Below are 15009 nucleotides of genomic sequence, written 5' to 3' on the forward strand. Positions count from 1 at the left end.
CTATGCACTCTGCCGTTTATGACGGCGCGTTCTTCAGTGGAGAGGCGGGGTCTTTTGACACACTGACTTCAATTTATCTTCATGTGAGTTTAACATACACAGTATAATCCAACTGGACTATTTAGGGAGATGTAGAGGAACTGTTCTGCGTGGCCATTATTGGTATACTCATTTATTATGGTGAATGTATTGCCTTAGACCCGCCTACCTGTTTTGACTTGGCAAGCCCTGTGTGTGTCCGTCAAAGACAAATCGAGCTCACCCACACAAAGCAGAGGGCGAGGCGACTGCTGAGGACCGTAGCGAACGTGGTGTTGCTGCAGGTTTGTTTTCTATTGATTGGCTTTTGTATCGTTGTGTTAGTTAGCCTTTTTTTTTCTTGCTGGGAAGGATTGAATAAAATACCACCGATGACATTTGGGTCGCTCTGAGTGCGCGGTTTTAGGTGCTCGGGTCAGTGCAGCCGATGGACACCCCGTAAACTGACCAGCTAGCTTAGCAGAGCTATTAGCAGGAGACTGTTAACATTGCGATGCTAATTGTGCGCAGGCGAGCCTGGACATTTACACTGTCAGCGTTTATTTTAACGAACATAAGAAAGAAAGCTTTACGTTGGGGCGAGTTATTTTCTCAAATTTCCTATTGTTCTCTAGACTAGGTGCTGAGCTGTGGAGGACTTCTGTAAACACATTAGTTAGGAGCTGTAGGCAGCTTTTTCTCGAAAAACACGCAGTAGATAAAAAAAAGAGTGTTGTTAGCTTTATGTGTGGGTGTTGATCAGCATCCAGTGTACCCGGATACACACGTCTTTTGTAAATAAGCTACACGTTCTGTCATTTTATAGTTGGAATTGCGATTAAAATCTTGTCACTTGGAGGAGCAACATGTGCGTACTGAAACGCTTAAATGAACTAAAGTTTACTGTGACAAGTCCAAATTATATAAATATTGTGCAACTGTGCATTTATTCAATTACACATCGAGTATAAATACTAACATTTTTGCAGAACTTTAATACACTTTTATGCCTCTACAGTAAGCCTAAACACTAGTGAATATTTAGAAAAGGATTGTAAAAACAGTTTTGTTTCCAAATGTTTTGTTTGGCAAAAATTGCTTAAGATTTGTCCAATACAAAAAAGAACTGCTGCTTTAAAGGGTGTAGATGAGCAAAAGGCAATATTAATTAGGTAGGACATGCAGTATAAATGTTTGTTGCAAACTTAGTATTCAATCAGATATAGTTTCCTTTCTTTGTGCAGAATATTCCTGACAGTCTTTATTATTCAACTCCACCTCTTTGTTCCCTCTGAACTCTACAATTACCACTTTAAAACAGATCCAAAGAGGGAAATCACTTTGCTTTCCAAGGCAAATTCATAACAATGGAGATGAAAGTGGAACAGCAAGAGGAAGACATTGCATTCAGCAATTCTGACACTAATGGTGAGTTTCTCAACGTCTTTGTTTTGTCCTTTTTATAAATGAATATGCTGTAAAATGCATGATTAAGCTTACACATTAGAGTGAAAATAAACTCAGCCTGTCTAGCTTTGCAGCCAGCTTAAATGGTTTAGAGATATGCTGGGTAATTAGTTTGCTCATGAAGAAAAAATACAATAAAAAAAAATCAGTATTTCTGGCTAGCAACACTTAGCATGTGGACGTGTCAGATGGTCGAGGGATTTTCTTGTCCAGGATACTGCTGTTCTGTGGACCCTGAACAGATCTGCCCATGTTTTTTTTCAGGAAGTGTTCATGTCGGTGCTGGAACTTACCCAGGATACTATTGGCTGCTGAACGAAACCCGTTCTTTTTCACATTTTCTTTTGTTTTTGCCTTTTGTATCATCATGTAAAGCAGCTATGCAATTTATCAGATTTATGTCGCTCTGTTACAAATACATAACACAATGATTAAAAATGCCCTCTGTATCAGATTTGACTTTTTTTTCCCACTTTCTTCCCCTCAGGTAAACGTCCTGCTGAGGACATGGATGAGGAGCAGGTCTTCAAACGCTCACGCAACACAGATGAGATGGTGGAACTTCGAGTGCTGCTTCAGAGCAAAGTAGTGTCAAAAAACAATTGACCCTGCTATATTTGTCAGGTCACATGGCTGTTTTTTTCCTTTCTTTTTTCTGTTTTTGTTTATCAAAGCTATTTTTTTGTGTTCAGAATGCTGGAGCTGTTATCGGAAAGGGAGGAAAGAACATAAAAGCTCTGCGCACAGACGTAAGTAAGCAGATAAAATGTCCTCAATTGATCATGAGGAAAAGGTTTAGTTTACTGATACCCCCTTTTTATCTAGATCCTTCATTCCTAACTTCTTGACTATACTTAACTTATTTATTTAAATAATATTTATACAGAAATTATACAGAAATTTGCACCCATGTCACGCATAGCGAGACAACTGTTTATTTATTTATTTGCTTATTCAAACTGGAGTCAGAAAACTTTTTTTTTCTTGTTAACGGTGGAGATGAAAAGGTGTGGACGGTTGCTTGCAATTAGGTCCATCTTGCTTATTTAACAGTCGTCTTCTGCTCTCTGAGCACAGGAGATCATTGGTATGGCAAGCCGCTTTTACACTTAATCGGCTTCACCACAGTTATGTTCCACGTATCTGAAATTGGTTTTATGACTAGACATATATATTAATTGTTTAAGTATATATCAATTATTTAAGTCAGAGATGCACAACATTTAAATAATGCTAATTTAATTGCAGACTTTTTCATGTTCTGTAATTTTTGTATATTTATATATATAAATCTGCCCACTCAATAAGTTTTAAAAATATTTCTGCTGTCGATCATGTGTTCATCATTCTGGTTTAGCCAAGGCCAAAGATCCAGAAGGCCAAACTACAGGAGTTGGCCATCTGAGAGGCATTTAACCATGAAATGTTTAGTTTGACATGTTTATAAGATGTTCAGCCCTTAAACACATATAATTTAGATTATTTCTTTCATTTCATTTATCTTGAGAAACTTTCAGTTAAAATTTCAGGACATAAAATCACTCTTAATACTTCTTAGTAAGTTATATATCTTGTACACTTCTAGTTCAAATAAAAAAAACCTTTAATCTTTACTAGATTAACTACTTAATTGCGAGTTAAACGAACCTGTAAAACTCAGATGTTAAATGCGACGTGGTTGGTGCAACAAGTGCAAAATGTTAGTTAGCCCTGCCCTCACAGAACTGCAGTTATGTTTTATTGTGACATGACAACAGATGACTATGACCCTGATGTGGGAAAGTCTTTTTGTTTTCAGTAATGTAAAATAATATTTTACTCCAGTTTGCTTAAATTTATTTTTTTTTGTCCAAGTCACCTTTCCTGTTCCTCTTCACTCACCAGCGTTTCTCTTTTGACTTTTGGGACAACGTGTAGCTTGTATTCAATTAAAACTGTATTCCTTCTCCCCCTTCTTCCCCTCTCCTTTACTTTTTTTATGTTTTTGTTTTGACTTTTGGCCACCCTCCTTCGTTGCCCATGTTCTGGATCGACATGCCCCTCCTGCGTTGCCCACCTTGACGCTGGCCCAACTCTCTGCTCGCCCCTGAACGCCCGCCCACCTGACACTCCCGGTGGGCCCTGCCCATAAACCGTGCCCCACTCCTTAATCGGGCACCAAACTTGACATGATGTGATTGAATGCCCCTGCCCAATGCCAACACCTCCTCCACCTCCACCTCCACCACCACCACCTCCACCTCGGCCCATGCAGTACAATGCCAGTGTATCAGTCCCAGACAGCAGTGGCCCAGAGCGGTATGTCCCACCAGTTATTGCCTCACTGCCTGACTAGCACAGTGAAACACATGTCTTTGATAACCTGCATTCTGTTTCATTTGAACATTTTTATACATGACAGTTTACTCCCCCCCCTTCCAAACACCCCCTCCTCCACTTAGAGACGTATTGTTCCTTGATTTTTTTGTTTCTGTCCATTTGTCGCACCTCTCTTAAGTTTGACTTTGTCATTACAGATAGTGAGTCGTATAACAGCCCACTCCCCAGTAGTTTGTATTTTACACACAGCAGTTGGATGGGGACTCTTCTCGCTGTTATGTCTTAAGTTTATTCTAAATTTTGTGGAAAGCAGACATAGTTTTCTCGCTCTGTCTTCTGTGACCCACCTGGCTCTCTCCCACCCTGCCCCTTACCCCCACCTGTCTTCTCCTATTTTGCCTTCCCCACCCCCTCCACTGTTTTCACCATCACTAGTTCATGATCTGAGAGCGTTGGCTGTCATGTGGAGGCTCTATCTGCTCGCTTTGTCACTTCATTAACGTCGTCTCTTGATTTCATTGTGCTACCCCCCCCCCCCCCCCCCCCGTTGAATTTCTCTCAGGTCACATCAGATTAGACCTGCCTACCAAAATGTTTTCATAGCCCCCACCTCCTACCCCGCACCTACTCCTCTTCTGTGCCTCCAAGCACTTGGTAACCTCTCACATTTCCTTCCCCTCCTCAACCCCTCTGCTGTTACTGTTCTCTAATGCCCACCTTTGTCTCCTCTCACCTCGGTGCCCTAGCCCTCTTCTCCCAACCTCCCCCCTTCTTCCCCAGTCCCCCATCCCCCTGGTCACAACGAGAAGGTGAGCTGGTGGTGCAGTTTTCATGGCAAGCTGTTATTTTAGACTGTTACCCCCCCCCCCCCCCCATCTTGCCGGTGGTGGGATGAGATCGGTCTCGCTCTTACAGCCCTCCCTTAAATCTGTGTCTCTCATTTGATTTGAGCCGTTTGCAATCTGCCCGTCCTCCTAAGGATTCAGTGCATGCCTGCTGCTTATTCAAAGTCAGATTAGTGTTAAGGTAAAGTAATGATTTTTCCAAAGATGCAGCAGCCTTTAATTTCTCATTTCCTTTTAGTTTGAAACCTTTCATGAGTCTTTAACTGCTTTTCTGGCCTGTTTTTCTTAAATTTTTCATCAGGTTTTGCTTCCTTTTTTTACTGTATCTGTTCTAATCCTTTGCTTCCTTTTGGCCAAAATGGTTCTTGCAGGATCCTTAGTGTGAACGCCAGTATCGACACCATTGGAGATATTCTGCTGAAAATCATACCAACACTGGAGGAGGTAAGTTGTGGTAATTGTGGGCGTAGACTGTTAGCAGTTTAAGACCATTCATGTTTTCCATTGAAATGTTAGACTTGTTGATTACAAACATTTTTATGTTGCCATGATTAATTGATGATTACTTAGATGCAGTTTACTTGGCATCTGAAAATACATTTCCTCAAAGGTATTTTTAATCTGAAAAGAGCTTCACTGAGTGAGAACTAATGTTGAGAGCTCAGCAGACAGTTAGGTTTCACTTTCACCCAAGAGCATGCTGGAGTCATGGGCGGGGTGTGTGGGCTGGGAGGGGGGCGGTGCTCTGCCATGAGGAAGTTCGGCCTAAAGACACGTCCCAGGGGCGTTTCTGGTCCCCACCTGTCGTTTTGCTCCTCAGCATGGCTGCCTAAAAACGCTGCAGGATTTCTCAAACATGCATGAATGAGTCAAAGCAAGGCTTTGGGCATGTTTTTTATGAGAGTATAACATTATAACATGATATAAAACTCAAAAAAGTTGATTTTACATGATATTGCTCCTTTAACATTCTGCTCACATTGTCATTGGCTGTTGGTCTGAACTATTACTGTAACCAGCTCAGCAGAAAAGTCTCCTGAGGGTAAGTGGGTGGGGAGGGAACGTTGAAATGATGGTGTGACAATCGGCCAGTGGGTGGTAGACAAGTTAAAGTTGCACTGTAATTCATTTATTGGCTTAATAAACCCGGGCTTCACCGCATGTCCATGTTTTTGTTGAAGTTTTTAGAATGCCACATTTAAAAGCTATTGCCTGCTTGCAATTTTAATTAAAATTTACAGGTTAATTTCAGCTAAAGCAGATTGTGGTTCTTAAATTCAGTCAACATTTAGTCCATCTGTCACACCACCACATGTTACAGAATTATATCTTTACAAATTAAATCAAATATTTAAATTTTAAGTACGAGTATTTTAAAACTGCTTCTTTGGACCTTCTTACTTTAACAATGTATTTAATTACTAAAACTATTTAGCTAATCAATATTAGATAATAACTACTAACAATGACAAATCTTACTCCTCTGTAGTACCAACATTACAGCGGAACCGATTTTGACTGTGAGCTTCGCCTGCTGATTCATCAGAGCTTGGCTGGAGGCATCATCGGAGTGAAAGGTGCCAAAATAAAGGAACTGAGAGAGGTAGGGCAGAGCTCAAATCAGCAAATTTAATCCTCTACACTAAAAAATGATGTGTAAAAAAACAAAAAAATTGAGGACAATTAGAATTTTAAAATGTTTGAACCATTTGTTCACCCTTTTAACTTATTTTCTAAGCAATTACATTCACTTTTTTTTAGAACTGCATTTAACAAGTTTTAACAGCAGTGACATTAATGGTTTTCTTTAGAAAGAGAAGGTGTTGGTTCTCAGTGCACTCAGTGCTCAGAAAATGACACTCCTTAAGTTTTTTCTTTTTCTTTCTGTACACTAGAACACCCAGACTACCATCAAGCTGTTTCAGGAATGCTGTCCACACTCCACCGACAGAGTTGTCTTAGTGGGAGGAAAGCCTAAACGTGTCATTGAATGTATAAAAGTTATCCTGGAGCTTGTTTCAGAGGTAAGTTTTAACTCCTGAAAGTTTTAAAATTGTATATGTTGCGTTTACACTCATCAAATGCTTTATTAGGTGTGCCTGTCTAATTACATGTAATACAAATAGCTAATCAGCCAATCGCATTGTTGCTTATGACATATAGATGTGAAAATTGCATTAATAAATGGGGATGAAAGGGGAATTAAGTGACTGTAAATACGATGTGATTTTTGGTGCCAGGTGGGCTGGTCTGAGTATTACTGCAACTTTTACGTGCAACCATTTCTAGTGTTTACACTGAATGGTCCAGAAAAGAAAAAAAAAACATCCAGTGATTGGCATTTCTGTGGGCTAAAAGGCCTTGTTGATGGCAGAGGTCAGGGGAGAACAGGCAGACTGGTTGTAGATTATTAAACAACCAGTTTTTAAAACCAAAGGATGCAGAATATCCTCATCTGAACCATGTCCAGTCTTGAAGCAGATGGGCTACATTAGCAGAAGACCCCACTTGGTGCCACTTCTGTCAGCTCAGGACAGAAAACTTATGATACATTTCACACATGCTCACCAAAATGGGAAAAAAAAGAGATGGCCTTTTTAAAACAGTGTTTTATTGTATTATTTTTCATTGGCAGGCACCAATTAAAGGTCGCACCCAGCCTTATGACCCAAACTTCTACGACGAGACGTACGACTACGGCGGCTTCACCGTGTTGTTCGAGGACAGGGGCAGGAGGCCCATGGGTGGGTTCCCTATCCGCGTGCGTGGGGGTTTTGAGCGCATGCCCCCTGTTCGCAGCAGACCCATGCCTCCTTCCAGAAGGGACTATGACGATGTGAGCCCCCGCCGGGGTCCTCCGCCGCCACTCAGCAGACGAGTGGGGAGCCGGGCACGAAATCTGCCTCTTCCACCGCCGCCACTTCCAAGAGGAGGGTGAGGAAGGGGGGGCTAAGACTCTTAATTATTTAGATCATTTATATACTTTTTTAAACTTCACAACTTACTTTTGTATTCTGTCATTGCTTGCAGTGGAGACAGGTTTTCACATGGCAGCTATCACAGTAGCATGGATGACAGACCCAGGTGCAAACCTTTCTCTTGCATTTCTTTTTAAAGCTGAGCCACTCATATTGGCAACGTATCTGTATAATCAAGAAGCATCATCCCTGTGAAGCAGAAAGTCGTCTTGAAAATAATCCTGTTTGTTTCGCAGCGACAGAAGAGTTCGAGGAGGAGACCGATACGACAGCATGGTGAGTGTCATCAGCACAGCTCTTACTCCATACGGCTGTAATGTTCGTCTGTGAACTGTGTTTCACGCGATAAGCTTGCATTTTCTCCTCCGAGTGTAAAACGGCGCAGTAGCTCTGACATTGCTGCTGTTTTCACTGCGTACGCACACTCGTAGACCTGTTGTTGCCTGGCAACAGTTGAGTGTGTAGTCCAGAGATCCACCAGGCTAGCAATTGAACTTGAGCTGTTCCTAAAGTGGTTCTCTGCAGGTTTTAGCTGTGAGTAGCTTTTTTTTTTATGTAAGATTGTAGAAAAATACTAAAAAAAATAGCGGATGGATGAAAACCACCAATATCACACCAGTGTCACATTTCAGCTGTGAATATGATTTTATTTATTTATTTTTTTGTTCTAATATCAGACCCACAGCACTGCCTGCAAAAATATTTTCCCGTTTTATGTATAGAGATGCCACATTAAGGGTCTCTTGCTAGCATAATGAAAACCGAATAGAAGTGTGTTTAATAATGACACATGAAGCAAAATATTTTTTTGGCTTACCCACCAATACAGCAGCTGTTCTTGATAATAAGTCATAACACATGATGCTTTCAGGCGCTTGGCATTAGAAAAATGTTAGATTGTCTCCACACCTGAGCTCTTTTGATGGAAAATTCTGAGCTCAGTTTTATTAAACTTTATTTTCAAATGAAAGTTTTTCAAAAGTTGCTTTAAAGTTTCAAATAACTTTTTTAGACGAGTGCAAGATATGTTAAAATGAGCAATATTAAAATCAACAAACTTCTAAACTTTAGGAAGCATCTAGATAGTTCAGTGATTTCTTCTTACATTCACATTGTTATTGTAAATTCATGCATTTGTATAGATTTTGTCACATTGTAAGCTTAACCAAAGCTAAACTATTTATCTTCTCCCTTCCCTTTATTCAATTCTGAACTGCAGAGTGGAAGTGGATATGGTAAGTTTTATTTTTTTTCCTGACATAAATTCTGCACAAAATTTAAAATTGTTCTATAACTTATGAACGACAGTTTTACTGTCTGTTAGGAATACCCACAAAACATCATTCCCTCATTGTTTGCTTCGCAGTGAATAGATACTATGTTTTAAGTTTTATTTCATAGTTTACCTCCGTTTTATTTCTTTTCTGACACCTTCATTCTTCATAGTTTTTATTGCACACATTTTTCTCCAATACCTTTCAGGATCTGTCGACCAGAGCAAGAAATCAAATACTGTGGCAAGAAAATATGTTGTTTAGAGCCTTTAAATTACTCAACTGGAAATATAAATCAAATCGTATTATTTAAAAAAATAATAATAATTCTGACACTTTGTTGTCATGAGTTGATTAATTATTTCTGGTCAAATAGATTTTATGAGGTAATCTCAAAATAAGATTTTGGTGTTATGCTTCCAGAAATATTCAATTTATTCTATTTTTATGTCATTATTAATTTTCTTTGTTATCTATTTTTAAAAGCAATTCTTTTTAGAACACATTTCAGTCTGATGAGTGATCGAGATCGATCCTCTCTCATTGTATTATGTCCGAAGCTGCTGGACATGTTTAATTTTAACTGTGTTCTCCAATCAAAGACGTGTCTCTCTTAAGACTTCTTTACTGATATTCTAGGTGGTAGAGGCTCATACAGCGACATTGGAGGCCCAGTCATCACAACACAAGTTACCATCCCGAAAGATGTAAGTAAATATAACTCTTCCTGTAAGCAGAGACACTGATTTGTAAAAAAGAAAAAAGAAAAGAAAAAAGCCTCTTAATTTAATTGGCTGGTGTGATTTTTACTCTGCAGCTAGCAGGCTCTATTATTGGGAAGGGTGGCCAGAGGATCAAGCAGATCCGCCACGAGTCTGGGGCCTCCATCAAGATTGATGAGCCACTAGAGGGCTCTGAGGACCGCATCATCACCATCACAGGGACACAGGACCAGATCCAGAACGCCCAGTACTTACTGCAGAACAGGCACGTACTCTCCCCATAAACATGATCACACTGGAGCTGAAGGACCTACTCTGTGCAACTCTTTCTTTACTAGATGGAAACTAAGTATTTTTGTGTTTGTTTTGACATAAATGGATACATTTAAACTTTAAGTCACTTTAAAATAATGTTTTTATTGTGAACAGAGTTGTAATATTATTTAGCAAAAAAATGAAATAGTTTTTCTTTTTCAATTTAAGCTGAGAGTGTGAGAACAAAGTACTTTAAAGATTTCAGCTTCACATTCTGACAGTTCAGGGTTAATTTCAGTTTTTAGTCTTTATTTAAAAAAAAAAATTGTGGAAAAAGCCTTTTTGCCTTGATATGGGCATTTCTCACAATGATGATGTTTGTGATATTACTATTTACCTTAACATACTTAATATTTAAAAATATAAATTTATTTAAATTAATTTATTTATTTTTGCTTTTAATTCCAGTGTGAGGCAGTATTCTGGTCGGTTCTTCTAAGGAGAAGTGAAGGAAGACTGAAGCCATGCTGCCAAACTGTTTGCACTCGTTGTTCAGAGCCAACATTCCTCTGCTTTGGGTAGAAGTGCCCCTTCCCTTTAATGTCACACATTACATCATCTATGTATACATTACAGGTTTTACTTAAAGTTCTTAAAAAAAATCAATGGGTTTGTGTTGGATTTTCAGTTTTTATCATCGTTGTAAACCCATTTGTGTAAAAGTCTTGGTGGTGTGAGCCAGCTCTTGGCCTTATCTCTTGGTTTGGTACAGCAAGCAGAATGTAACTTTTTTTTTTCTTCCAAAACAGATTTTATTTATTTTTATTCTAATCACCCTTTCTAACAAAGATTCATGGTTTTGGAATGGCGGCACGGTGGCTCAGTTGGTAGAGCTGATGCCTCTCAGCAAGAAGGTCACCGGTTCAAATCCCGGTCGGGGGACCTTTCTGGGTAGAGTTTGCTTCTCTCCGTGCATGCGTGGGTTCTCTCCGGGTACTCCGGCTTCCTCCCACAGACCAAAAACATGACTGTTAGGTTCAATGATAACTCTAAATTGTCCCTAGGTGTGAGTGAGAGAGTGAATGGTTGTCTGTCTCGTTTGTCTCTATGTGTGGCCCTGTGATGGACTTGCGACCTGTCCAGGGTGTACCCCGCCCCCTCGCACTGTGACTGCTGGATATGGGCACCAGTGACCCACGCGACCCTGAAAAGGAAGAAGCGTGTACAGAAAATGGATGGATGGATGGATGGTTTTGGAATGGGTAAACTATTGATAAAAAAAAAAGTAAAGCTGTACAGTGAAGTGATTTGTTGTGATGAGGTGGGTTTAAGTGGCGGTGACTTAATTTGAGAGCGATTTACAGTTCAATTGGTACCAAGGAAACGCTGGTCATCTACTTTTATAACCATGGCAAAATGGCCTTTGTCATGTATTCAAAATATTGGCCAGCAAACCTTAAAGGTCAGTCAACCTTTGGCAGTATAATCTGGATTACACTGAAATTAAAAATAAAACCAGCAACCAGCTTGTCATGCACTCTACCCACACCAACAATCTTAAAGTTAAATCAGTCCAATTTAATTGGAGTGCTGCTGTGGTGCTGTTCCTGTTGGTGCACCTTGTTTCAGTTTAACAACAACAACAACACTTTGGTTCCTGCATTTATGGTTATCACGACTAAAATATATATTTTACCAAAATAAATTTTGTTTAAAGGTGGACAAAAAAATGTCCTATTTTGTCAAACTTGGACAAAAAATATTAGCTTTTTCTTGAAAAGAGAAATGTAAGAAGTGTGTATATATTTACATTAAAGCTGTTTGGTGAATGATTTATTTGACCCTGACTTTGAAAAGTTTTTTTTTTTTTTTTGGGGGGGGGGGGGGGGCAAAAACAAATTTACTAATGTATGTAATGCACAGTGGCCTTGATGTGCAAATGTGACCAACAAAACAAAAATAAAAAAGTGTTTAAATAAAGTGACATAAAAATGTAAATGAAAAGCTTCTGAAGGAACAAGTTGGCATTGTTTTGGATAATTTTGTAAACTTCTTATTTCCTAAAAAGTTTGCTTTCTAAATTGCATAAATTTTATGTTTTATAAAAAAAATATGCTGTTTTGCAGCTCAGGGCCACCATTATCATTATTATTATTATTTTGTTTAGTTTTACCCCTTGAAGAAATTGACTTGCTGTATTTTAGCCTCAATGCCTGATATGATTTACAATCCCAGTTGTGAAAAAGTTGGGATGTTGTATAAGATGTAAACAAACAGAATGCAATGATTTGCAACTCCGTTGAACTCCTTAATTCACAATGGAACACAGTAAACACATCAAACGTTTAAACTAACAAATTGTAGTTATATATATATATTTCAAATTTCAGGTAATTTAGAGTTTGACACCACATCTTAACAACATGACAGAGTCATGTTTGCTTCTGTGAATCATCATGTCTATTCTGAGGGAGAGGAACGTTTTCTCAGTCTTGTTTGATGTAGGATTCCAGTTAAACAGTCCTGGGTCGTCTCTGCCACGTTTTTGTTTCACAATGTGCCTTTTTTTTTTTTTTTTTTTTCAAATGGAGAGAGGTCTGGACTGCAGGCCGGTCATTTCATTCCTGAGCGCATGCAGTTTACCAGAATCGGGCTTGTTTTTAATGCAGTGCAGTCTGAGACTGAAGTTTACGAGCATGAATATTTACTTTCAGTTTTGTTCTTTGAGCTCTGAGGTTTCTCCAGATTCTTGAAACTTTTTGACAATAATATGACCTGATGGGGCATCGGGACCTTGATGATGGGGTTTTCACAGTTCTTTCAAGTTTTGATGAAGGAACATTAATTTGTAATTGTCCTACCTTTCAATTTACAATTTTTCTTGCAGATTAGTGAACCTACCAAAACAACGTAAACAGTCAAAAGGGTTTATTTATGCACATTTATTGTTTATGCATACCACTAGTTGGGACAAAAATCAAAATAACCTGTTTTATATCATATTATTTCTGAAACAAAAGTATAATTTCCACTTTTGGTGTGTTTTATGTTGTGTTGTGAATAAAACGGGTTTACGAGATGAGCAAATCATTGCAATCTATTTAGTTTTGGAACTGGGGTTGTAATTATTTTTAAACCAATGGAGCATTTTTAAAGCTCTTGAGTTGATTCCTCAAGATGCATCCATGTGAGGCGCATGCAGCTTCTGTGAGTCCCCCCAATTTGTGTATTTGTCAGATATCTGTGGTTTCTGCAGGTGTTTTAGTAAATAAAGTTTGTGTCAGAGCTTGCAGTGTTTCTTTTTTTTTTTTTTTTTAATTAAGATGAAGCGTCTGCCTTTGGCTCTGTCATTTATTTATAGTTAACACCGGATATGAGTTCTCATAATGTAATAAAGCCCACATGGCTTCCCATCACAGCACCCCACCTCCTCCTCTTCCTCTGTCACATGGTGCGTTCACGGTCCTCATCCAGGACTGAGGAGAACTGGACGCAGAGCTGTGGAGACGCAAACTGAGACAGGAGGAACAGCTTGGCTCTCTCTCTCTCTCTCTCTCTCTCTCTCTCTCTCTCTCTCTCTCTCTCTCTCTCTCTCAGAGGTGGAGATGGGCAGGGTCTCTCGATGTCTGTCTCAGCACCAGCTCTTAGTGAAGCTNTTTTCCCCTTTGAAAAGATCCACCTCATACAGACGGAAGAGTCGCTGCTGAAAAGTTGCGCAAATTTCCTCTTTAGTGCAAACTTTTGCTGCACTTCCTCAAACTGATTCATAATCCTGTCTTCACAGCAGAATATGGTTCGGATTTATTGGAGACCTAAACAACATTTATTTTTATTTTTATGCATGTATCTGCCTTGTTGAAGGTGAGCCGTTTTCTTCAGGAATATATAATAATCAGTTTTTATCATAACTAATCAAAATGACGCTGAGCTCGGTGGGGGCTTGCTGCCTCAGTCCGGAGGCCAAGGAGGCTCGGAGGATCAACGCTGAGATCGAGAGGCAGCTCCGGAAGGACAAGAGGAAGTCTGAACGGGAATATAAACTCCTGCTGTTGGGTGAGGAACAATAAATGAATAAAAATGTGTAATTCTCATGAAAAGGCAATATTTCTAAATTCAATACGCGTCCAAAACAAACAAAAGTTCCTTAGGGACAAAAATTTCATTCAAAAAGGGAAAACCTGCATTTAAAATGATAATTTTGATTCTTATAGTTGCATAAACTTGACAATATTCCCCCGGATAGTTTCTTATAAGGCCCGTTTAAAATCTGAAAATTAAGAAGGTGACAATGACAAATTTAAGTGCAAACCTACAGCTCAAACTTTACTCCAAAACATGAATCTAAACCCTAAACATACAAGTGAGCATGTATTTTTATTTTGTTGATAAGTTGCACAGAGTTCATTTTTTTAATGTCAGGCTTATGGGCAATACAATTTAAAAAATGAGATAAGGAATAAAGCTGAATGTGCAAGTACCTGATCTGACTGAGGTTTTTAGTATCAACACAACTGGTGAAGAACAGCTCCAGTATTTTCAATCTAAACTTGGAAGAACTACAAATAGAACATAACTAAAAACAAAACTTTCTGCAACTTATTTACAGGATAAAGCATGTGAAAAACTAAAGTTTTCCTCTTCAGGCCAAGAAAAAAGTAAAGCATAGAAATAAAAAAAAGAACTCTTTGTCGAGTGTTTAGACTTTCAGTGAAAACTAAACCAAAAACAGCTGCTTAAAACAAAAATGTATATAAATCATCATAAAACTGTTTAAATTAATATTGCACAGAGTAGCCTAAACTAAATTACTCAATGAAGCTGCAGTTGTATGTACTTTGTGACAGCTCATTATATGAAAATATGAAATGTTCTGTTGTTTTTAAGACAATGCTCCTTTTGTCAGGAAGTCAAAGATACAGAACTATTATTACCAGCTTAAATGTGCCAATTGGTTTAAAATAAAGGATCATTAAAGCCGGTATTTGTTTCTCAAAATGGAAATAAATTAAATTTATCTTTAGCTGAGAGTAGGGCTGCCACGATTAATCGATTAATCGATTAATCGACGACTAATCGATTATTGAAATAATCGATGACTAATTTAATAATCGATTAATCGTTTTCTTTTTTT

General features: G+C 38.7%; 2 protein-coding genes across 4 annotated transcripts in view; both read left to right on the forward strand.

The window, feature by feature from the left end:
• The first annotated feature begins 216 nt into the window (after positions 1–216).
• Positions 217–10544, forward strand: hnrpkl (heterogeneous nuclear ribonucleoprotein K, like). Of its 3 annotated transcripts, none has more exons than XM_014006507.1 (15): positions 217–323; positions 1340–1446; positions 1973–2070; positions 2178–2234; positions 3740–3783; positions 5021–5093; positions 6139–6252; positions 6545–6673; positions 7285–7583; positions 7680–7733; positions 7864–7903; positions 8847–8862; positions 9541–9608; positions 9719–9888; positions 10347–10544. In XM_014006507.1, exons 2-15 carry the CDS (start codon positions 1386–1388, stop codon positions 10375–10377), a joined length of 1254 nt encoding a protein of 417 aa, XP_013861961.1. In that variant the 5' UTR covers positions 217–323; positions 1340–1385; the 3' UTR covers positions 10378–10544. The 3 variants fall into 3 exon arrangements, with proteins under 3 accessions (XP_013861961.1, XP_013861962.1, XP_013861963.1); XM_014006508.1 differs by lacking the exon at positions 217–323 and adding an exon at positions 394–453; XM_014006509.1 differs by lacking the exon at positions 217–323 and adding an exon at positions 467–1190.
• A 2997-nt stretch (positions 10545–13541) lies between these two features.
• LOC106516252 (guanine nucleotide-binding protein subunit alpha-11) overlaps positions 13542–15009 on the forward strand; it is a 15967-nt gene continuing 14499 nt past the window's right edge. Inside the window, exon 1 of the mRNA XM_014006512.1 lies at positions 13542–13931. Coding sequence (XP_013861966.1) covers positions 13796–13931 — 136 coding nt within the window. The 5' untranslated portion in view covers positions 13542–13795. The remainder of the gene's footprint in view (positions 13932–15009) is intronic.

This window comes from Austrofundulus limnaeus, unplaced genomic scaffold, assembly GCF_001266775.1.
Source record: "Austrofundulus limnaeus strain Quisiro unplaced genomic scaffold, Austrofundulus_limnaeus-1.0 Scaffold36, whole genome shotgun sequence".
Taxonomy (NCBI): Eukaryota; Metazoa; Chordata; class Actinopteri; order Cyprinodontiformes; family Rivulidae; genus Austrofundulus; species Austrofundulus limnaeus.